The sequence below is a fragment of the Stenella coeruleoalba genome (assembly GCF_951394435.1).
Source record: "Stenella coeruleoalba genome assembly, chromosome: 16".
Taxonomy (NCBI): Eukaryota; Metazoa; Chordata; class Mammalia; order Artiodactyla; family Delphinidae; genus Stenella; species Stenella coeruleoalba.
This window is the reverse complement of record NC_137162.1, coordinates 64,324,413-64,350,253: the sequence shown is the minus strand read 5'-3', so window position 1 is coordinate 64,350,253 and position 25,841 is coordinate 64,324,413. Positions and strand designations below refer to the sequence as shown.

The following is a 25,841-nucleotide window of genomic DNA, read 5'->3' as shown; positions in this document are numbered from 1 at the left end:
AAGAATCCCCTGAAAGTTTATATAACACCAGTCAAGGTTAGAGGTTCCATTTGAAAGATTCTACTGTTATATAACAATGATGGTTATATATAATTATTCATCCCTGCACACACCTCCCCCTCCCAGTGTTAGCATAATGTTCAGCACTCAGTGGGCACTTAATAAATGTTTGCTTAAAAAATCAGTAAGTGTATAGAGACTCAAATATGCATAAGTAAATCTAATACTCGGATAATATATACCAATGGAGACAAGAGGTAAGTGGAGAAAAAGACTCATTATTGGCACAATTTCAGGGTAATTACATATATACAATCATCCAATAATTGCAAACTTAAAATGTATTGAACTACTTCAAAGTAATTCTCTAAATAATGTTGGCTTCTGCCCACAAATTCCTCTATGTATGTACCCTTCTGCCCAAAATTTATCTTCTCTTAATTGTATAATTTTTTTAACTTGAACTAGGAATTCAGGCAATATTTTTACAAATGAAATTATTTGATTTCATTTTTAAGAAGAAGAATAAATACAAACTTAAGCATAATGTCATATCAAATAAACAAATTTATTAAGCACATGAAATTCATACCAAGAAAAGGAGTCATATGAAACTGGCTTCCTGTTCTGTCACTGAGATGGGAGTTAAAAAAGAAGATTTAAAATATTGCTGGTTAAATCAATCTCAGTGATCTTTTTTTTATTGGAGGGAAGTACTAATTTGATTTATAAAAGTTTAATTCCAAATTAGAACAGCTGTTAATACCCCTTATCAACCATTATTTTATTGTACATGGTAGGAAGATAAGCAGATTAGGTCACCTGCCTAGAATGAGATGCTTCACATTATTTACAGCTCTAATTTTTGTTCAGTAATTGGTAGGTGCAATTCTCATTCTGCTTGCTAATGACAACGATATATTTCTGAGGCAAATTAGAGAAAGAGAATTTTGTGTTACTTTCAGCAGTATTGCTAAAAAGTGATGCAATGAGTTTTAGTTGAATTAAGTGCCTCACCAATATCATAATTCACCCAAGAGATTCTAACACTAAAATCACACCACCAATGAAGTGAACTTGAATAGAACAGAATTTGTGTATTTGTTTGCCATTGGTCTCCATCACTAATTGCCCCTTCTGTAAAGTAGTTTTGGGTAGAATGTAGTAAGTGTTTCATGATAAACAACTGAATGCCTATCATCTGTGAGAAAACACATATTTAAAATTGTTCTTTTGAATTCAAAATGAAAGTAAAGTACTCCAAAGAAAAAGAAGAAAGTTATTTCTCAAAGTTCTGACGGAGAAAACAGACTTTTTAAAATTAACACATATAAGAGATCAGAAGTTTCAAAATTATAAAGCATTTTTCACTACAAGAGAGGAGCATTAGCAAATAAGGACATCCAGTCATTGGCACAGTATGATGTATATGTACTTTCTAAGTTGGCAGCATCTGAGTCACATGGGAATCCAAACTGAATCATATGGGAAGTTATGTCAAAGATTATTTTTTACTCCAAGAGTTTCTCAGGGACAATTGCTGAGACCTGCATATACACAAAGCCCTTGATACAGCTATTAAGAGTAAATAAAGTCTTCAATTCCTATAGTGAAAGATTCCATGCCAAGTTGTAATGTACACAACCTCTCACAGCTAAAGCCACAAACAAATCAAATCAATAAAATCAGGCTGTCAAGTCAAGAACTGGGGTTGTTTCTCAGTGTCTAAGTGTTTCAATGTGGTTTTTAATTATCCCAGATGAGAACAGATTAATAGTTGAATAAAATCCATTTAAGTTAGAAGGCATTCACCTTTGACTAATGCTTTATTCTGTTAAACCTTGTTTATTATACTATTTATATCAGATATTGATAAGCAATGTTATACATTGCTTTGAAATATACAGAGCTTTGAAAACTGGAGTGTACTGTACACATGCAGAAACACCACTTATGATTGCTTGGGGTGTGTAGTTCACAGCAGTGCCACATCTAAGGGAGGATCCCTAGTAGACATTGTGGATGTCTTGATTTTTCAGGCAGATAGAAGTTAAATGTATTGTTCTAACAAAAATTTTCTGACAAAAGTGAAGTATGGGTTAAGTAATGACTCTGTAAGATATTATTGCTATTTAAAACTTATCTTAATGGAGAGGTTTCTGAGGGAGGAGAATATAGTCAAAAGTTATAGCATGATTTTTTTCCCTCTTCTCTCTAAAACATTATTGGATGCTGGCTGAAGGCATTCACCACATCGTAGTACAGCATCACAGCCTCACAGCATCTCATCTCCCTGCTAGCTCTATTGCTGAGCCTCTAGCAGGCCATGACACCAATCTACAAAGCCAGCTGTTTCTGAATAATATACACATGGTAAGACTAGTAAATTCTATGAGCTTGAGATCATTGACACCATAAGAAGCCCTATTAATTGGAGGTGATGTTACAGGGATAATATGAAGATGTATTAAACATTGGATAAGTCCAAAAATGGCAGAAGCACTGTAAAGAGAAAGCAAATCAATACTTGGACTTTGAGTGTTTGTGAAGACACAGCACCGCCTCCCCATCCACAAAAAGCTAGGTAGCTAGACGGTTCCATGAGGATGAAGCTGTATCAGGAGTTCAACGTTGATACCTTATCTTGGCAAGCTGTATGCTCAGCAACTGGTGGAAGCCACATCAACTTTGGGGAGGGAAAATCCATGTTGCTGTGCCTTGCATACTTCTATTCACCATATCCACATTGTACAGGAACTCCTTGATCAAGCCACAGGGGTCATTTGTCCACCTATAGGCTTTATCTACTGTGGATATCTTTGTTAGGCATTAATGTTGGACAGGAATCTCTTTCACACTTCATAACAATTCCAAGAGGTCTCCTCCAGACCTCCTTGTCACCAACTTCACAAGATTTTTTTCTTTCCAAGTTCCTAACAATCCAGTCAATGTGTTAGGCACTGACCATGAATGAATGTATACCGATACCTTGGGACATCTCTACTTCTACCCCTAATTAAAACTAGATGCAGGGCTCAGAGTTCAATCCACTGGAAGAATTTCCCTCCCTGTTGTCTTTCATGGTTATTCCTGTTGCAGTGCAGCACCCATTCCCTACAACTGATTTCAGTATACCATGCATATCCATCCATAAATCAGGACCATGCATTTTCTTTCTCTATTAACAAGTCATAGGAAACTCCCCATGAAGCTATAGGTATGGGCTGAGGAAGAGGCAGAGAAGTAGCAGGGCCGAGTACCTTGGGAATATGTCATCTACTTAAGCAGTTTACTTGTGCCTTCTGAGCCTTTTCAGGCCTGATCTTGATACATCACATCTGATTTATAATGAGATGCTGGTGGGCACATCCAATTTTATGGCTCACGATATTAGATAACACCTAGTTCATGATGGGCAGTTCAGGTCACATACTCACTTTATGCCCTGTGGTCAGGTAGGTGTTCAGTTCCTATTGGGGTCCATAAGCAAGTCAGTAACATTGCTTTTCAAATGGAAATAGTTATTGACAAAGGAGGGGTCTATGCCATGATTCTCCTTTGGGATTTGCCAGAAGCTCCAAATAGTATCTCTGGCACATACATATTGAATATATCAAGCTTTCTGGGTCATAAAATTCATGGGAAGAACAGTTTGCTCTGCAGATAGGACCTACTGCACAGCTCGCTCTTTCTCCTGGCTTTACTCAAACTGGTAGCCTTAAAGTTTACCTAGTAAATGTGCAGCAGCAGCCTGCCTAAAGGTAATACATATTGCATTCAAAATTCAAAGAGGCTCACCAAGCATTATGCCTCATTCTTGGTGGTGGACAAGGTTCAAGGTGCAGGTGTAATAATTTGTTTCTCACTTTAGAAGAAACAGCCTGACTTGTTTTTCTCCCATATTCTGACATGCATGTGTGTTACTAAGGTGACTAGGATACCTGCTACTTCCTGCTCATTAGCTTAAATTAACATAATACTGTCAATATAATATACATACTTTATGTTCTATTGGATATAAAGGAAACCAAAATCCCTCTGGATTATGTGTGACAGTGATCAGTTGAATATTACTTATGGTAAAACTGTAAAGATATACTGTTGTCCCTGCCATATAAATGTTAATGACTTCGAAGTTTTCCTTACCAATGGAAATGGAAAATATAACACTTCCAGGGGGTTGTGCTAGTTTACTCCCATAAAGATACCACAATTGGAGCTACATGTGCAATTAGCATCACCACCTGAGCAAGTGTACAAAACTATACTCTCATACTCCATGACCCATACGACTTTGGCAGCTGCCAAACAGTCACATTAAACATGAATAATTTTATTTTAGTCTTTTATGGTGGTACTAATCTCTGAAATTCCCTCAGGAAGGTGGAGTTACTTTTGGTTTTCTATCTTGGGTAGGTGGGGGATGCCATTCCAGGAGCTTCTATTTGGCCCTTTTTAATCATAATAGCCTTCATTCCATATCTGAGAAGACCAATGTGTCGATTCTGCCAAGTACTAATTATATCTACTCCCATTATACATTGAGGGATAGGGAACTGCTCTTGTACTCAGAACATTATCTGTTATCTCAAGACCTCCATAGATCTCTACTCTGACTGGTATACTAGTATGATGGCATTTAAGGTCTCTGGGGATCAGTATAAGTTTTGATCTAGAATCCAATAACTCAGGGGGTCTGAGTACTTCCCTGTCTCCAGTATACAGTCACCCTGACAGAAGATTGAAGGGTTCTGTACATTGTGAAGATTTCCTATTCCCACTAGCTTTCAGGGGGTCATCCCTGCGTGGGGTTGTAGTGTAGTACCTATCTATTTACAGCTGGTCTCAGTCAACCATAAATAACCATCCATAAATCAGGTCCATGCTTTTTTCTCCTCTATTAATATATCAGAGAATATGTTTAGAGATAGCTTGGATAAAAATGTATAACATACATCCATAGTTACACTTCAAGGTCCTTTTACAAAGGGGCCAGGCCTCTCCCTCATCAGAGAGGTTCTGGGATGTGAATTGGCATATATCCAAAACACTAATATTACCATTTCTTCCCACAAGACCTGCCACAAGGCAGGATTTTTCTGCCTATACGTGTCAGGTAGTACATTGGAAGGATGCACATGTATTTTATCCTTAGAACTGCATAACCAATTAGCTGTTGCTACAGAATAGTGGTTCTCAAAGTGGGATCTCCAGACCATCAGCATCAACATTAACTGATTAGAATTTCAATTAGAATTAAAAATGTTCAAATCCCACTTCAGACTTATTACAAATTCTGGGATGGGGTCAACTAGCCCACCGTGAGTCTGATACACAGTAAGGTTTAAGAACCACTCCCAGAGATATCTATAAGTCAAGACCCATCCCTGTGGCTTCTTGTGGTAGTTTCAGACATCTTGCTTATAATGATTAAGGGCCACCAGCTGATCTATATCATTCTAAGAGCCCCATCAATCCTATTAGGATCAGAGAACCCAATTCTATTATAGTATAACCCAATATCATCTCCTTCCTACAGAAGACAGCAACCACAGAGTTATTCAAAGATACTGTCATCCCCCTTACCAATGCATTTTAGTGCTTTAACAAAAGAGCATCATCTGGCCTTCCTAGGGAGTATGGTTAGAAGTTGTCTCATCCATTCCAGGATTTTCACTTCCCTAAACCATTGAACTCCTTCTTCTACAGTATGCCAGGTAATCTCAAACATTTCTACCTCATTAACTATAGGTCATCACTGAGTTCAGGCTTCAATTAATATACTTCATAGATTATTAAGCCCTCTTCCAAGTGCCCAAGCCAATATATTATTAAATTCCAAATTCCACGTGAGTACACCAATGTCAATGAATTTAATCTGATAGACCTTAGCATTTACTCCCCACATATGCCAATACAGATTGCTGACGTTTTGAACTCTTTCAGTGTATAAACTATTCCTCTCGGGGTAGGTCTTGCATCTCCCCACCTAGGCTACATTGAGTCAATAACAGATGGCAAAGGTGGGTTCGAAGGTTAATCAGCATTAGTTTGCTAGGTAAGTAAAAGACTTTTATGTACTGAAGGGCTAGATCTCTTAGTAGAGAGGTGGGTGGTAGTTAGGTTTAAGAATAAAGTTACTCAGTCATATCTGCCCTAAAACTACAAGAGATGAGAGTCTCCTTCATTGCAATTCTGCAATGGATGGCTTGTTACATATCTACACAAGTCCTTAATTGTATGTTCACAGTTTTTAATTATTCCTTTTACCTATTTACCCTCCTTGGAATCATAAGAAGCAGCCAGAGGACTCCACAATCTTTAAGTCTATTATCACTGCCATATAACTAAGTATCAGTCACTTGATCTCCCAATACTCTATCTTCCATCTATACTTCATCCCATGTAATAATTTGAATAATTATAATGCCACCACATTCTGTGAATTACCCATTTGCATTTTCCTCCTCTACACTTCTTAAATGTACAATAAAACTAATTCCAAAATTCTACTTTGAGTTCTCTTTTCTGGGGCCAGTTATGATATAGTAAGAAAGAGTATCAGGATCTCATCAGTAAACAGATGACACACCCAAATTAGAACAACAGAAAAAGTATTTAATAAAGGGACAATTTAATAAAGCTGTGGGCAAGGTACAAGGAAACTATAAGGCATTGGTTCTCTAAGTGTGGTCTCTGGACCAGTAGCATCATCACCTAGGCACTTGTTAGAAATGCAAATTTGGGGCCTTAGCCCAGACCTACTATATCAGAAATTCTGGGGATGGGGCTCAGCAATTTGCCTTGACAACTCCCCCAGTTGACTCTAACGTACACCAAAGTTTGAAAACTACTGACACAAAGTATAATGCATTAACCATGGGCCAATAACAATTGAGAACGTCACCCCTAGGACCAAAGAGGCAAGAAAATGGAACAGCAACTGGAAACCAGAGAAAGTCATAAAGAGAGAGCCACTTTGAAAGGATCAATGACCTTTGGTAAAGAAATCCAGACTACCCTAGAAACCTCACAACAAGAAATAAGACAATTATAACTCAATTTCATTTATTCACTTCCCCCAGTTTTCAACATAGGCTCCCAAGTGACTAAACTCAATCAGAAGCCAGAAAGCAAGAGAACCTGATCATTCTATCCATTTGGGACAGCTTCCCAGGGAATAAAGTAGGTTGGAGAACGAAGGTTATATCTGGAGGGGCAAATGGTAGATATCTGGCATGCATGCCTAACATACTACTGTGAACATACTCCAAATCTGACAAAACTCCAAAGCATTTATTTGAGGAAGTTATAGATTAATAATATTTTATAATTTCCGTGACAATAATGGTTTCTCAGGAATGGTTATTTACTATTTAACCAAATATCTGGATTTCAATAATAAAGTTATTTTTTCATTCATAAAACCTCCCTTGGCTTGTACCCTGGGGCTTAACACAATACCGGGTATATTGTAGGTATTAAATAAATGTTAGAGATGGCTACTACTATTCATTTTATAATCACCTACCTTTCCCCTATGTAGACATTTAAGTCCCTACCTTGTTCCCATGCTGCATCCACTGAGCTGAAGATATAATTTGTCACTGAATCCTCCTAGGATTTCTGCTCATACCAGGGCCCTCTTCTTAAGTGCCATAATCTAAACTCCATTCACCCACAAGCTACAGCCTACTGACTTATTCAATTCCTTTTTCCGCTATAAACCAGATTTCTTGATTTGTTTAATATCATGTATGATTGGGAGCTTACTCTTGCTTTTGGTTAGACAGTCAAATGAACTGCTGTAGCTTCATCCTAGTTCTTAGCTCTATGCTAATCTCTTATCATTGGCATTGGCTTGATACTTGAGATGTGAACATGTATACTGTAGAAGTAGGTTAAATTAAGTGTCTGTATCTACAACATTGACTTCTAGATCTCACTGATGTCACTGTGCCCTTATCTGGATCTACTTCTATTGCATAATCCTTGTATCCATTTATTCAGAATGTATCTGAATTTCAAGTCTCAGCAGTCCTCACTGGTCTCATCCCTTCATCTACACTGCTCTAGCTATCACATGTGTTTTAATTATAGACCATTTTGCCACACACTTTCCCATCAGTGCTTCATCTTTCACAAAACTGACAAATTAAATAAGAAAGCATCCCAGACAGTCAGCAAATAATCATTTCAAACTGACTTTTTCAAGAAATTAGAACAGCACTGCATTGAATATTGTCTAATTAGTATAAATGTTTCTCTCAACTATTTCTAACAAATCTACCTCTTGGCTTTCTCTAACATAAAGGAAATTTATTTAAGTATTTACAAGTACTTTTGTTAATGCTCTGCCAAATAGAAAAGAATATATCTTTCAAGGCTTTGTAAGGGTCAGCAAACCAATCTCACACAATCCTTATTTGGCATCTGCTCTGTGCCCAACATTATGCTAGCTGCTAGTGACTCAAAGCCAAAGGAAAAATATTATCTGCCTTCAAATGGAAACAAAAAATAAGCAGATAATTACAGTGATTAGCATTTCATAGAAGTACATGCTAGGTAGTATACTTTAGAGTCTGATCAGACAAAGCTTCCAGGAGGCGATATCCCAGAACTGGGTCCTAAAGGAGGAGTAGACTTAACCAAGCAAAAGGAGTGGAGATAAGGGAAGAGGGGGAGGTATAAGAAAGAAGCTTCACACACAAAGTCATAAAGGCAAAAGATAATGTGAAACCTTAAAGTAAAAGGTGAAAAATAAAGAGAAAAAGTGTGAATAGGTATTTAGGGGACACATAAAAAAGGACTGTGTACCTTATGCTAAGAGCTATGCTAAAAGTCAGAGAGTCATTGGAGAATTTAAATCAGGGAGTTGAAGAGTGGTGTTTTCTTTTTTAGAATATCACTTTTCTAGTTGTTTTAAAAAAACTAGATTGGAGGGAGGCAAGATAGAAATTGGGAAGACCAGTTCAGGTACCATTACAGTAAAAAAAAAAAAAAAGTTGGTGGGGGTAGAGAGAAGAACCTGCACTAAAGTGGTAGATGTTGAAGTAGAGGGAAGTAGATTAATTTGGGAAAGGTTAGAGAGTAGACCCTACAGGACCTGGTGACTATCTGATTGAGTAGTCATGATAGATAGATCATGATAGATACCAGGGGACACTATTACATGATTGAGCTCAGAATGAAAAATGGGCAAAGGAAATGAAAATAGAATGAAAACTATGCAAAAAACTATATCATGGCATCTCACACCCAAAACAAAGGTCTGAGGAGAGAGTGGTCCATTGGATATGTTGAATAAACAAGATCTGAAAAGGAACTTGACAATTAGGAAGTCTTTGGTGAAATTTGCCAAAAGAGTTTCAGATGTATGACTTTCTCTTTTAAAAAGCTTAACGATCAGGATTAGAAAAATATATAGTTAAAGGAGCTTAGGGGGCAGGGAAGGTGGTGGCTTTTTTTTAGGATAAGAAGAACTGGAATTTGTAAAACTACTGATAAGAAAAAGCTAATAACAGTAATCAAAATGTACGATACTGACATAAAACACACACATAGACCAATGGAACAGAATTAAGAGCCCAGAAATAAACTCATGCATATACAGACAACTGATCTTTCAGAAGAATGACAAGAATACACAATAGGGAAAATAGAATCTCTTCAATAAATGGTGTTGGGAAAACTGGATATCCACAAGCAAAAGAATGAAACTAGATCCGTATCCCACGTCATTCATAAAAATCAACTCAAAATGAATTAGACTCTTAAATGGAAGACATGACACCATAAAACTCCTAAAACAAAACATAAAGGAAAACCTTCTGAACATTGGCCTTGGCAATAATTTCAGGATATGACACCAAAAACACAAGCAACAAAAGCAAAAATAGACAAGTGGGATTACATTAAATTAAACAGCTACTGCACAGCAAATGAAAAGGCAACTTACGTAATGGGAGAAAATTTTGCATACAATATATCTGATAAGAGGTTAATCTTTAAAATATATAAGAAACTACTACAACTCAATATCAAAAAATAATAACATGATTAAAAATTGGGCAAGTAGCAGTCTTTAAAGATGGTGACATAGGAGGCTCCTGAACTCCCCTTTTCCCATGAACAGACCAAATGAACAGCTACACACAAAGCAACTCTGTCTGAAAGAAATCCAGAAACTAGCTGAGCAACTCCTACACAATTGGCAAACAAGAAAATGCCCACATAGAAACTAGTAGGAAAGGGTGAGCCACACTCTTGCCATAAACCCCAGCTCCAGCACAGTGCTCTACAGTCGCAAAAGGATCCTCAACTCCCAGCTTCTTCCTGAGGAGTGAAAGATTTGAAACACACATCTAGTACTCCAACCTTTAAGACTCCCAACAGAGGGATAAGGCCCCCAAAACATACAGCTCTGAAAGCCAACAGGGCTTGCTCAACAAGCCCCACAATACTATAGAAAGCAAAAAACAGTTGTTAATGAACATGAACACTCACTGCAGCTGTCACCCCATGGCTCAAGACAGAAGAAGCAGAGAAAAAACACCCATCTCCCAGTGTTTTCCTGAATGAGGTCTCCTTGTATACATTAAAAGCTGCTACCTGAGGGTCAGGCCTCTAAGTTAGCACACATCTGGGCACTGACTGCAATCCTCCCCAGAGAGCAGTAAAGTTTGTGGACACCTCCTCTGCCTTCTCCATCCTGCCTGTCCTAAGTTGACAGTATCTCTCTGGAAGGAGCCTGTACACACATCTGCACCCCAGTTTTTGCAGCATCATGCAAGTAATGAGCCCCTGAATAGCCTGGTTCTGGTAATCAATGGAAGCTGCACTCAAGTTCCACAAGACAGAGGCAAACAAAGAAGCAGTTATTGATGAGTGCAGGAGCACCCCTTCCATGTCTATATTCCTGGGCTAAACACAGAGGGAGTGGACAAAAACACTCATCTCCCAGTTTCTCCCTGGAAGGGGCCAAACTACATACTTTTGCAGCTTGATGTCTGAGGGTCCAGTTTCCAATCAACATGCATCTATGTAATGACTGCAACCCTCCCCTTTGGGACACTGATGGGTCTTGGCACACCCTCAACCACTGGAAGCCACTTAGAACAAAGAAGGTGATTTGGACAATTAAAATGTTTGAAAGACAACCAGGGGCACAGGTCAGGCTGATTGACAAGGTTCATCTGCTATATGAGACCACTCTGTCAAGACTGGTTGCTTTATTTAATGCACAGAAACCAACACAGATAGTCAGAAAAATGAAAAAGCAAGGGAATATGTTCCAAATGAAAGAACATGATAAAACTCCAGAAACAGATCTCAATGAAACAGAGATAAGTTATTTATTTGAAGAGTTCATAATAATGATTACCAAGTTCAGAAATGTATGAATAAAGTGAGAATTTCATAAAGACGATTACCAAGGTCAGAAGAATAATGTATGAATAAAGTAAGAATTTCAACAAAGAAAATATTTAAAGTGCCAAACAGAAATAACCAAGGGGAATACTACAATAACTGAAGTGAAAATTTCAATAGAGGAGTTCAACAGCAGGCTAGATCAAGCAGAAGAAAGGATCAACAAACTCAAAGACAGAGCAGTGGAATTCATCCAATCATAGGAGCAAAAAGAACAAAGAATTGTAAAAGAGTGAAGAGAGCTGAAAGTACTTACAGGACACCATAGAGCACACCAATATTTGCATTATAAGGGTCTCAGATGTAGAAGAGAGAGATAGGGGGGTAGAAAGCTTATTCAAAGAAATAATGGCTGAAAGATTCCCTAACCTGGGGAAAGAAACAGACATCCAGATCTAGGTAGCCCATGGACTTACAAATAAGATGAATCCAAGACACCCAAACCTAGACACACTACAATTACACTGTCAAAAATTAAAGACATGGACAAAATCTTAAAGCCAGGAATAGAAAAATAACTTGTTACATATAAAGGAACTGCTGTAAGACTATCAGCATATATCTCAGCAGAAACTTTGCAAACCAGAAGGGAGTGGAATGATATGTTCAAAGTGCTGAAGGAAGAAAACAACCAATCAAGAATTCTCTAACTGGCAAAGCTGTCTTTCAGAATTAAAGGAGAGATAAAGAGTTTTCCAGACAAGCAAAATCTGAGGGAGTTCATCACCACTAGACTGCCTTACGAAAAATGTTAAAGGAAGTTCTTCAAGCAAAACAAAAGGACATGAATTAGTAACAGAAAAACATATAAACATTTAAAACTCACTGGTAAAGGTAAACATGCAGTTAATTCAAAATAACCTAATATTGTAATGGTAAACTACTTATAACTCTACAATGAAAGTTAAAAACAAAAACATAAAAATAACTATAACTATGATTTCTTAATAAATACACAATGTAAAAAGATATAAATTGTGACATAAAAACCATAAAATATCAGGAGGGAGTATAAGAATGTATAGCTTTAAAATGCATTCAAAGTTAAGTTGTTAAGAGCTTAAAATAAACAGCAAGGTAATTTCTGTAAGCTTTGCAGTAACCACAAAACAGAAAGCTACAGTAGATGTAAAAAGATAAAGAGAAAGGAATCTAAGCATGCCACTAAAAAAAGTCATCAAACCATAAAGGAAGAGAGCAAGAGAAGAATAAAGGAACAAAGGAATCACAAAACAGCCACAAAACAATTAACAAAATGGAAATAGAAAGTCAATACCTATTAACAATTACTTTAAGTGTAAAGGGACTAAATTCTCTAATCAAAGGACAGAGTGGCTGAATGGATAAAAAAAATCAATATCCAACTATATGATGACAACAGGATACTCACATCACCTTTAAGTATACATACAGACTGAAAATTAAGGAGTGGAAAAAAGATATTCCATTCAAAAGGAACCAAAAGCCAAAGACTGCATTAAGAGACAAAGAGGTCATTATATAATGATAAAGAGGGAAATCAAACAAGAGACTATAACATTTGCAAATATTTATGCACCTAAATAGGAGTGCTTAATTATATAAAGCAAATATTATCAGATCTGAAGAAATAAATATACAGTACAATAATAGTAGGGGACTTTACTTCTTAGTTTCAACAATGAATTAATCATCCAGACAGAAAATCAATAAGGAAACATTAGATTTAAACTACATATCCCAGATGGATGTGACAGATATTTACAGAACATTCCATCCAAAGAAGCAGAATACACATTCTTCTCACGTGCACATGGAACATCATCCAGGTTTGATCATATGTTACGTCACAAAATAAGTCTTAATAAATTTAAGAAGACTGAAATAATATCAAGCACCTTTTCCGATCATGATGGTATGAAACCAGAAATCAATTACAAGGAGAAAACTAGAAAATTCAGAAATATATGGAAATTAAACAACATACTCCTGACCACCAATGGGTCAAAGAAGAAATCAAAAGGAAAATCAAAAAACATCTTCAGACAAATGAAAACAGAAACACAATATTCCTAAAATGTATGGGATACAACAAAAGTAGCTCTAAGAAGAAAGTTTATAGCAATAAACACCTGTACTAAGGAAAAAGAAAAGATATTAAATAAACCTAATTTTACACCTCCAGGAACAAGAAAAAGAACAAACTAACCCAAAGTTAATAGAAGGAAGAGAAAAACAAATTCAAACTGGACAAATTACATAGAGTCTAAAAGGACAATAGAAAAGAAAATGAAGTAAGAGCTGGCTTTTTAAAAAGATAAACAAGACAAACCTTTAGCTAAACAAATGAAAAAAAATGAGAGAGAGAGTATGCAAATAAATAAAATTATAAATGAACAAGGAGACATTCCAACTGGTACCATGGAAATACAAAGGACCATAAGGACCATATTATCAACTAAAGGACCATACTATGAACAGTTACATTACAACTGTTGGCCAACCTAGAAGAAATGGATAAATTTTCAGAAACATACAACCTACCAAGACTGAATCATGAAGAAATAGAAAATCTGAAGAGATCAATTACTAGTAAGAAGATTAAATCAGTAATCAAAAACCTTCCAACAAACAAAAGTCCAGGACAGATAGCTTTATTGATGAATTCTACCAAACTTTAAAAGGAGAAGTAATGCCAATCCTTTTAAAGCTCTTCCAAACATATTTAACAAGGCCAGCATTACAGTGATACCAAACCAGACAAGGACAATGCAAGAAAAGAAAATTACAGGCCAATATCCCTGATGAACATAGATACAAAAATCTCAACAAAATATCAGCAAACCAAATTCAATAGTAAATTAAAAGGATTATATACCACGATCAAGTGGAATTTATCCCAGGGGTGCAAGGATAGTTCAACATTCACAAATTAATCAATGTGATGCACCATATTAATAAAATGAAGGATAAAAATCATATGATCATCTCAATAGATGCAGAAAGAGCATCCGATAAAATTCACCATCCATTCATAGTAAGAAAAAATAACTCTCAACAATACAGGTATAGAAGAAACATACTTCAACAAAATAAGACTGTATAAAACAGGCCCACAGCTAATTCATCATAATCAATGAAAAAGTTAAAAGCTTTTCCTCTAATATCAGGAAAAAGACAAGGATGCCTATTCTAACCATATCTACTAAACATAGTAATGGAAGTACTAGCAAGAGCAATTAGGCAAGAAAAAGAAATAAAAAGCATCCAAATCAAAAAGGAAGAACCAAAACTGTTTCTATTTGCAGATGACATAATATCATATAGAGAAAACCCTAAAGACTCCACCAAAAATAACTGTTAAAACTAATAACTGAAATCAGTAAAGTTACCAGATACAAAAAAATCAATATACAAAAGTCTGCTGCATTTCTGCACACTAATAATGAACTATCAGAGAAATTAAGAAAACAGTCCAAATTACAATTGCTTCAAAAAGAATAAAATACCTAGGAATAAATTTAACCAAGAATGTAAAGTGTCTGTATGCTGTAAACTATAAGACATTGATGAGTGAAATTAAAGAAGCCTCAAATAAATGAAAAGATATTCCATGATCATGAATTGGAAGAATTAATATTGTTTAAATGTCCATATTACCCAAAGAAATCTACATATTCGATGCAATCCCTATCGAAATTTCTACTGCATTTTTCACAAAAATAGAACAAATATTCCTAAAATTTGTAGGGAACTACAGAAGACCCTGAATAGCCAAAGCACTCTTGAGAAAGAAGAATAAAGCTAGAGGCATCACACTTCCTGATATCAAACTGTATTACAAAGATATAGTAATCAAACAGTATGGTATTGGCATAAAAACAGACACATAGATCAATGGAATAGAATAAAAAGTTCAGAAATACACCCACACATATACGGTCAATTAATTTACCACAAAGGAGCCAAAAATACACAATGGAAAAAAGACAGTCTGTTTAATAAATGGTGCTAGGAAAACTAGACAGCCACATGCAAAAGAATGAAACTGTACTACTATCTTATATCATACACAAAAGTCACTCAAAATGCATTAAAAACTTGAACGTAAGACCTGAAACCACAAAACTCTTAGAAGGAAACAGAGAGTAAGTAGCTCCTCGACAGTAGTGACAATGATTTTTTTGGATTTGATACCAAAAACAAAGGCAAAAAACACAAAAATAAACAAGTGGGACTATATCAAACTGAAAAGCTTCTGTACAGCAAAGAAACCTTACAGAAAATAAAACAGATGTCTATGGGATAGGAGAAATACTTTTAAATCTCATATCTGATAAGGATTAATATCCAAAATATATAAATAACTCATACAATCAACAGCAAAACAACAATCCAATTTAAAGATGGGCAGAGAAACTGAAGAGACGTTTTTCCAAAGAAGACAAATGACCAACAAGCACTGAAATGGTGCTCAACATCACTAATCATCAGGGAAATGCAAACCTCAATGAGATATTACCTCACACTGGTTAGAACAGCTATGATGAAAAAGAAAAAATAAAGCATTGGCGAGGATGGGGAGAAATAGGAACCCTTGTGCACTGTTGGTGGGAATGTAAATTGATACAACCCCTATGGAAGACAAAATGGAGGTTCCTCAGAAAACTAAAACTAGAACTACCATTATGATATAGCAATCTCACTTCTGGAAATATAGCCAATGGAACTGAAAGTAGGATCTCAAAGATATATTTGCACCCTGGGTTCACTGCAGTATTATTCACAATAGCCAAGACATGAAAGCAACCTAAATGTCCATTAAGGGATGAATGGATAAAGAAAGTGTGGTATATACATACCATGGAATATTATTCAGCCTTAAAAATGAATGAAATCCCGTTATCTGTGACAATATGGATGAACCTGGAGGATATTATGCTAAGGGAAATAAGTCAGACACAGAAGGACAAACACTACATGATACCACTTACACAATGAATTTAAAATAGTCAATTCATAAAAGCCAGGAGTGGAATATTGATTGCCAGGGGCTTGAAGGAAGGGGAAACAGGGAGGTTTTAAGCGAAGGGTACAAAGTTCCAATTACACACGATAAATAAGTCCTAGAGATCTACTGACAACACAGTACCCAGAATTAACAATACTGTATTGTACACGTAAAAATTTGCTAACAGGGGAAATCTTGTATTAAGTGTTTATATCACTAAATCTTGTATTAAGTGTTTATATCACTAAAAAATTATAAGAATAACAATAAATAAGAAAGAGGGAGGAAATTTTTGGAGGTGATGGATAAGTTTACGGCATAGATTACGGTATTAGTTTCACAAGTATATACAGGCATACCTCAGAGATACTGTGGGTTTGGTTCTAGACCACTACAATAAAGCAAATATCACAATAAGGCAAGTTACACAAATTTGGGGGTTTCCCAGTGCATATAAAAGTTACATTTACACTATACTATAGTCTATTAAGTGTGCAACAGCATTATATCTAAAAATATACATACCTTAATTCGATTTTTTGTTTTTTTAATTAATTTTTATTGGAATATAGTTGATTTACAATGTTGTGTGCATAACTTAATTTTAAAATGCTTTATTGTGCTTCCCTGGTGGCGCAGTGGTTGAGAATCTGCCTGCTAATGCAGGGGACACGGGTTCGAGCCCTGGTCTGGGAAGATCCCACATGCCGCGGAGCAACTAGGCCCGTGAGCCACAACTACTGAGCCTGCGCTTCCGGAGCCTGTGCTCCACAACAAGAGAGGCCACGATAGTGAGAGGTCCGCACACCGCGATGAAGAGTGGCCCCCGCTCAATGCAACTAGAGGAAGCCCTCACACAGAAACAAAGACCCAACACAGACAAAAATAAAGAAATAAATAAACAAAATTTAAAAAATAAAATAAAATGCTTTATTGCTAAAAATGCAAATTATCATCTAATAATGCTGGGTTGCCAGAAGCGTTCAATTTGTTTTTTAAAAAATGTAGTATCTGTGAAGTGCAAATAAAGAGAAACTCAAGAAAACAAATTATGAATACATGTATATGTATGGCTGAGTTGCTTTGCTGTGTACCTGAAACTGCCACGACATTGTTAATCGGCTATACTCCAATATAAAATAAAAAGTTAAAAAAAAAAGTTATGCCTGCACTTATCTCCAAACTCAGGTTGTAGGCACTAATTGTGTACAGCTTCCTGTATGTCAAAAAAATTTTAAGAGCTAATGAAAATAGAGGTTGAGGAAAGGATGATGGTAATCCCTTCACATCACAGATTAGAGTGTATATAGTGAGAGACACTGCTGATACAAAATGTCTTTTAAGTAATATGTCACAATAAACCCCTAAAAGCTTGAACAAATACTCCAAAAAGGTGATGCAAGATATGAGATAGGTTGTTAAAGAAAAGCTCTGTACGAATCCAAAAACAAACCAGAAAAAAAATCACAGGCACTTCCTGCCTGACATCTTTAAATGGTGAAATCTAGCTAAAGAAAATATCAAGGGTCCTTAATTAATAAAACTTCCATCACATACCTCAGAAATAAGAGATGGTAAGTTTTACTGAAGGAGTTTACAAAATAGTAATATGTGGCCAGAAAAAGAGGAAAGATTTACCATGCCAATGCTGATGGTATTTTACAAGCTAACAGCTCCCCAAGACTTCTTGCTCCTCCTTCAGTTCTCCCAACCCCACACTTTCCAGCACACTACCTAGGACCCTTGCCTTGATAGCTTTGGCTCAGAACTTCTCTGGAGTCCTCTGCTGCTGGAATCCTAAACAACACACAAGGATCAAGGCAATGCCTGACTTCTATGTCCTGGTCCATCCAAGGTAAAATTGAAACCATTCTTATAACTGACTTTCCTGGAAAGAGCGTTCTAGAGGAAACAATTCTTTCTACTTTAATGAAAATGCACATGAGAATGGAAACAAATGTTATGTATGCATTGAGAAAAACCTATAGAAGATCCAAGGCAGGGTATAGGGAAGAGGGAAGAGGCAGAAATATAAAGACTAAGAAGAGAAAGTATAGCATTGTGAAGGTTCTGGACACAATCTACCTGAATTCAAACCCTGGCTTTATCCTTGACTTGCTGTAAGACTTTAAACAAACTGCTTATTATCTATGGGCCTCGTTTTCCTCATCAGGAAGTATCCCTTAAAGTTATTCTGTGATTAAATAATTAATAAATGCAAAATGTTTGGTGGATGTCTTCTATCTAGACTTGCTACCTTCTCACTTCTCTCTTCAGTATCTTTCTCATAGAAATGTAAGGGAAATAGACTTGTCAGGTAGCAGAAATTAATATCTAAATCTAATTGACTAAATTATACTAGTAATATACACAAATTGATTTAATACTGATTAAAAATCATAACGTATCTTCACATGCTGAGTTAAAACAATTGACATGAAAAGCTTTCTAAGTCCTGAATCTCTGACTTGTACATAACATGCTACTAGTTAATTTTTTTGTTTTACTTCAACAACTGAGTGTAGTGTCCCAAAATATAAACCACAACACTAGCAGTAGAGGTCCACTCAGTCATAGGCCAGTCATTTCATGAAGAAAAACATTATGCTTATTTTGAAGACTATCCTTGAAAAGTTACACTAGTTAAAACACAGTATTCTAGGTAAGTCTGTATTAGATATTGGGTGCTACTCTACCTACCATCTCTTTCTAAGAGATAGTACACAACCTACAGCCCCAAACTTCAGACTATTTCCTGAGCATCTCAAAATGGTCATTAGGTAACACAGCACATAAAGCTCTGTCCAATGGATGGAAATAATAATTGGTTAGGCAAGTAAGATTTCATCACTCTGGAATTAAAAAGGCTAAAATATGTATAAAATCAACCAGCGGAATTAGGAATTAACACAAAAAAGAAAGAGAGTCATATTAATGGCCTGGTACTACACTAAAGATCCATGTAACTTGTGTTACTGAGAGGACAACAACATTACCTGGCCCATACTCCCAAGGTCCTGTGAGAGTCTACTAACCTATCACATGCACTCTCATAAGACTCCTATTATTCATGTTTTCCATGACCAGAAATTGATGAACTAACTTACACTGACATTTAATTGTCATTCCCCCCCTTGTATGACCTATGTACTTGCTGGATCACCCTTTCAACACTCAAGAAGAGACTAAATTACAGTATCACATCTTTGAGACTTTTTTCCTACATTAAAAGTTAAATGGTATGCATAATGAGTACTGAAAGACTTCATTAATTAAACGTGCCCGTTAAGAGGGCTAAGCATAATGTTCAGATGAAAGAAAAAAATATAGAATTGAATCGAGGTATTTAAATACTGAAAATTAACTTAGAGAGACCCATTAGTCTAACCCCTCATTTGAGAGTAAGGAAATTGGGAGCTAGGAAGTAAGTCACTAGGACCTAAGAGACTTGCCAAAGTTGACACAGCTATTTAAAGGCAGAGGCAAAACCAGGACCGGAGCTAAAAATTTCTACTTCAAAACTTTTTTCTCTTACCATAAGAGAATTTCTATTCTCAAAAAGTTGACTTCCACTCTTGGTCTGAACTGACTCCTTTTAATCTCTTTGCCTTAATTCCAACATCTTTGAAAGATGCTAATATAATTGAGACTATGGAAAGAATGTTATTTCATTTTGTGAAGAAGTCTGAAGACACACAGCACCATTACAATTATGACTGATCTCTAAAAGTTTAATGTTTCAACCTTTACTTATTATTGTCTTTTTATGCAGCACGATTAATGCAGTCTATTTCTTGTGACTGCCACAAGAGCCATGAAATCTCTCACTTCTTTCGTAGTGACTTAGTTTGAAAAAAGCATGCACAGTAACAACTTTCCTTGAATGCTTGTGTACATAAATTTACCAAATAAAAAGCTTATACCATTCACTCACCATCATCAAGTGAAGCAGTATTGCATTTTACAGCATCTCCTAGCTCAATGTTTGTGGGAAGTCTAAACTGCTTCATAAACCTCAGCTGCTCTGCCAAATCTGTAGGAAAATATATGGGAGTGGCAGTATGAGTGTAAGAAAAAAACAGAATAAATGAGGGGGGAAAAGGAAATGAACGTGGAGGATGAGCCTGGGAGACAACAGATGAGGCACAGAGAAATGAAGAAAGATAATTAGAATAGGTATGTGTATGTCAGTATATACGTAGGCATGGGTGTCAGTGAGTGTGTGTAGTGTATGTATGTGGTTATGTGCAGCTGATCACAAGAATACAATCAGAAAGAGGTCATCATTACATTGTTCTGAGTGATCTGTTGCAGAACAGGAACTGTGATAAAAACAGCAGCAAATAAAGTCAACTTAATTTTGATCAATATATAGTGACAACAATAAGTAGTTACATTATCAATCCATTAATTCTCCAAAGATCTCAAATAACATGATAACAAAGCAAAAATGCTAACCCAATTAATCACACTGTTCCTGGCCAAAGGTAGCAGCATTACACTCCTGAGAGTATTCTGAAAATGTCAGTACAGCATTGTTCTGTACCAAGATCTGTTGGCAGCCTGCAAGTGTATCTTTCTAAAAAATTGCCACCAAGCCATCCAAATTAGAAAAGAAGAAGTAAAATTATCTGTTTGCAGATGACACCTTATATGCAGAAAACCCTAAAGATTCTAGAAAAAAAAAAACCTGTTAGAATTAATAAATTCATAAAAGTTACAGGATACAAAATCAACATACAAAAATCAGTTATATTTCTGTACATAACAATGAACAACCCACAAAGGAAATTAAGAAAACAACTCTATTGACAATAGCATCAAACACAGGCCCCCAGCTCACCCCAGGGCCTGCCAGCTCCATAAACCCCAGGTGGTGTCCCCAGCACCAGGATCCCAGTGGATTCTTGTGAACCCAGGCCCCCAACTGATCCCAGCACCTGCCAGATCCAGCAGCCCAGACAGCTCCTATAGCACCTGGCTCCCAATGGGCTCCTACAAACCCACACTCCCACCATATCCTAGGGCTGGCCAGCTCCTGAGGCCTTCAGTGGCTCCTATGGCCCCAGGCTCCCGATCAGGCCCCAAGAACTGAAGCTCCAGGCAGGCACTGCAAACAGAGACTTCCAACCAGGGCCCACACAAAACCAACTCCTGCAGATCCACGTTTTCAACCCACCCCAGCACCAGGCCAGCTTCCATAATCCAGGCCTCCCAGTCAACCTCAGCACCAAGTTGGCCCCTGAGAACACAGACTCCAGGCCAGACCCCGTGGACCCAGACTTCCATCCTTCCTCAGCACCGGGCCAGCCCCCACGGCCCAAGCCCTGAGGCCAGCTCCTGAGACCTCAGGTTATACACCTACTCCCATGGACCCAGGCTCCAGGCTCATCCCAAAGCCAAATTGCCCCACATTGTCAGAGTGGTCCCTTGACACCTGTTTAGCGCCTGAGGACCCAGAATCTAGAACTACCCATGTAGACACAGGTACGAAGCCCATCATGGCAGACTCAAATTCCCGGCCTATCCTGGTGAATCCAGGCCCCAGGCCCACCCCTGTGGACCAGGCACCAGGCTGGTGATCATGTACGCAAGCATCAGGCCTGCTTACCTGCTGTCCCAGGCAACAGACCTACCCCCCAAGAACTCCAGGAGTAAGCCCACCCTACTCTCAATATTCCTATTCAACATAGTCCTGGAAGTTCTAGCCAGATTAATTAAGCAATCAATCAATCAAAGAAATAAAAGGTGTCCAGATTAGAAAGGAAGAAGTAAAGCTGTATCTGTTTGCAGATGATATGATCTCATATATGGGAAATCCTACGAATCTGTTAAAGTTACAGGATACAAAAACAACAAACTATGTGAAAAAGAAACAAAGGAATCAATCCCATTTACAATGGCATCAAAATGGCAACAAAAATAAAATACTTAGGAATAAATGTAACCAAGGATGTGAAAGATCTGTATGCTAAAAACTGTAAAACATTGATGAAAGAAACTGAAGAGGATACAAATAAATGGAATACAAATAAATGGAAAGTGCTCACAGACTGAAAGAATTAATACTGTTAAAATATCCATACTATCCAAAGTCATCTACAGATTCAGTGCAATCCATATCAAAATTCCAACAGCATTTTTCACAGACAGAAAAAACAATCCTAAAATTCATATGGAGCCTCAAAAGAACTCAAGTAGCCAAAGCAATCTTGAGGAAAAACAAAGTTGGAGGCAATTTACTTCCTGATTTCAAACTTTATTACAAAACTATAGTAATCAAAACTATATATATAAACTATGGAACTGGCCTAAAAACGGACATATAGACCAATGGAACAGAATTGAGAGCCCCAAAATAAACCCACACATTTACAATCAACTAATTTTTGATAAGTGTGCCAAGAATACTGAATGGGGAAAAGATATTATCTTCAATAAATGGTGTTAGACTATTCACATTCAAAAGAATGAAACTGTACTCCTATCTTACACCACTCACAAAAATTAACTTGAAATGGATTAGACTTAAACATAAGACCTGAAACTGTTAAACTCCTAGAAGAAAACAGAGGAAAAATGCTCCTTGACATTGGTATTGGCAATGATTTTTTGGATATGACACCAAAAACATGGGCAACAAAAGCAATTATAAACAAATGAGGCTACATCAAACTAAAAAGCTTCTGCACAACAAAGAAACAATCAGTAAAATGAAAAGGCAACCTATGGAATGGAAGAGAAAATTGCAAACCATCTATCTTATAAGGGGTTAATATCCAAAATAATAAGATTGTGTTTGAGTACACAACTCAAAAGAAAAAAATCCAATTCAAAAATGGGCAGAGTATTTAAATAGACATGTTTCCAAAGAAGACATGCAAATGTCCAACAAGTACATGAAAAGATGATCAACATTACAAATCATCAGGAAATGTAAATCAAAACCACAATGAGATACCACTTCACACCTGTTAGAATGGCTCTCATCAAAAGAGACATCAAGTGTTGGCAAGGATGTGGAGAAGAAGGAACCCTTGTGCACTGTTGGTAGGAATGTAAATTGGTACAGCCACTATGGAAAACAATATGGAGGTTCCTCACAAAATTAAAAATAGAATTACCATATGATCCAGCAATCCCAATTCTGAGTACATATCCAAAAGAATTATGAACAAGATCTCAGAAGAGGAACCAAGATGGCAGAATAGAAGGACGTGCTCTCACTCCCTCTTAGGAGAACACCAGAATCACAACTAGCTGCTCACAATCATCGATAGGAAGACACTGGAACTCACCAAAAGATACCCCACATCCAAAGACAAAGGAGAAACCACAATGAGATGGTAGAAGGGGCGCAATCACAGTAAAATCAAATCCCATAACTGCTGGGTGGGTGACTCACAGACTAGAGAACACTTATACCACAGAAGTCCACCCACTGGAGTGAAGGTTCTGAGCCCCAAGTCAGGCTTCCCAACCTGGCAAATCCAGCAACCGGAAGATGAATTCCTAGAGAATCAGACTTTGAAGGCTAGTGGGATTTGATTGCAGGACTTTGACAGGACTGGGAGAAACAGAGACTCCACTCGTGGAGGGCACAAACAAAGTAGTGTGTGCATAGGGACTCAGGGAAAGGAGCAGTGACCCCACAGGAGACTGAACCAGACCTACCTGCTAGTGTTGGATGGTCTCCTGCAGAGGCGGGGGGGGGGGGGCCGGGGCTGTGGCTCACCTTGGGGACAAAGACACTGACAGCAAAAGTTCTGGGAAGTACTCCTTGGCATGAGCCCTCCCAGAGTCATTAGCCCCACCAAAGAGCCCAGGTGGGCTCCAGTGTTGGGTTGCCTAAGGCCAAACAACCAACAGGGAGGGAACCCAGCCCCACCCTTCAACAGTCAAGTGGATTAAAGTTTTACTGAGCTCTGCCCACCAAAGCAACAGTCAGCTCTACCCACCACCAGTCCCTCCCATCAAGCCTCTTAGATAGCCTCATCCACCAGAGGGCAGACAGCAGAAGCAAGAAGAACTACAATCCTGCAGCTTGTGGAACAAAAACCAGATCCACAGAAAGATAGACAAGATGAAAAGGCAGAGGGCTATGAACGTGATGAAGGAACAAGATAAAACCCCAGAAAAACAACTAAGTGAAGTGGAGATAAGCAACCTTCCAGAAAAAGAATTCAGAATTATGATAGTGAAGATGACCCAGGACCTCGGAAAAACAGTGGAGGCAAAGATTGAGAAGATGCAAGAAATGTTTAACAAAGACCTAGAAAAATCAAAGAAAAAAAAAAACAGAGAGAAACAATACAATAACTGAAATGAAAACTACATTAGAAGGAATCAATAGCAGAATAGCTAAGGCAGAATAACGGATAAGTGACCTGGAAGACAGAATGGTGGAATTCACTGCTGCGGAACAGAATAAAGGAAAAAGAATGAAAAGAAATGAAGACAGCCTAAGAGACCTCTGGGACAACATTAAACGCAACAACATTCGCATTATAGGGGTCCCAGAAGGAGAAGAGAGAGAGAAAGGACCAGAGAAAATATGTGAAGAGATTATAGTCAAAACCTTCCCTAACATGGGAAAGGAAATAGCCATCCAAGTCCAGGAAGCGCAGAGAGTCTCATACAGGATAAACCCAAGGAGAAACACACCAAGACACATAGTAATCAAATTGGCAAAAATTAAAGGCAAAGAAATATTATTGAAAGCAGCAAGGGAAAAACGACAAATAAAATACAAGGGAGCTCCCATTAGGTTAACAGCTGATTTCTCAGCGGAAACTCTACAAGCCAGAAGGGAGTGGCATGATATACTTAAAGTGATGAAAGGGAACAACCTACAATCAAGATTACCCTACCGGCAAGGATCTCATTCAGATTTGATGGAGACATCAAAAGGTTTACAGACAAGCAAACACTAAGAGAAATCAGCACCAACAAACCAGCTCTACAACAAATCCTAAAGGAACTTCTTTAAGTAGAAAACACAAGAGAAGAAAAGGACCTACAAAAGTCAACCCAAAACAATGAAGAAAATGGTCATAGGAACATACGTATCGATAATTACCTTAAACGTGAATGGAATAAATGCTCCAACCAAAAGACACAGGCTTCCTGAATGGATACAAAAAAAAGATCCACATATATGCTGTCTACAAGACACCCACTTCAGACCTAGGGACACATACAGACTGAAAGTGAGGGGATGGAATAAGATATTCCATGCAAATGGAAATCAGAAGAAAGCTGGAGTAGTTATATCAGAAAAAATAGACTTTAAAGTAAAGAATGTTACAAGAGACAAGGAAGGGCACTACATAATGATCAAGGGATCAATCCAAGAAGATATAACAATTATAAATATATATGCAGCCAACATAGGAGCACCTCAATACATAAGGCAACTGCT

General features: G+C 37.3%; 1 protein-coding gene across 14 annotated transcripts in view; it reads right to left on the bottom strand.

Annotated features, from left to right (window-relative positions):
* CTNNA3 (catenin alpha 3) overlaps positions 1 to 25,841 on the bottom strand; it is a 1,677,393-nt gene that overhangs the window by 1,315,556 nt on the left and 335,996 nt on the right. Inside the window, exon 1 of one of the 14 annotated variants that reach the window (XM_079899782.1) lies at positions 20,355 to 20,404. The exons of the other annotated variants lie outside the window; for them this stretch is intronic. Coding sequence (XP_079755908.1) covers positions 20,355 to 20,360 — 6 coding nt within the window. The 5' untranslated portion in view covers positions 20,361 to 20,404. Of the gene's footprint in view, positions 1 to 20,354; positions 20,405 to 25,841 lie in introns of those variants that run through there. 14 annotated transcript variants of the gene reach the window in all.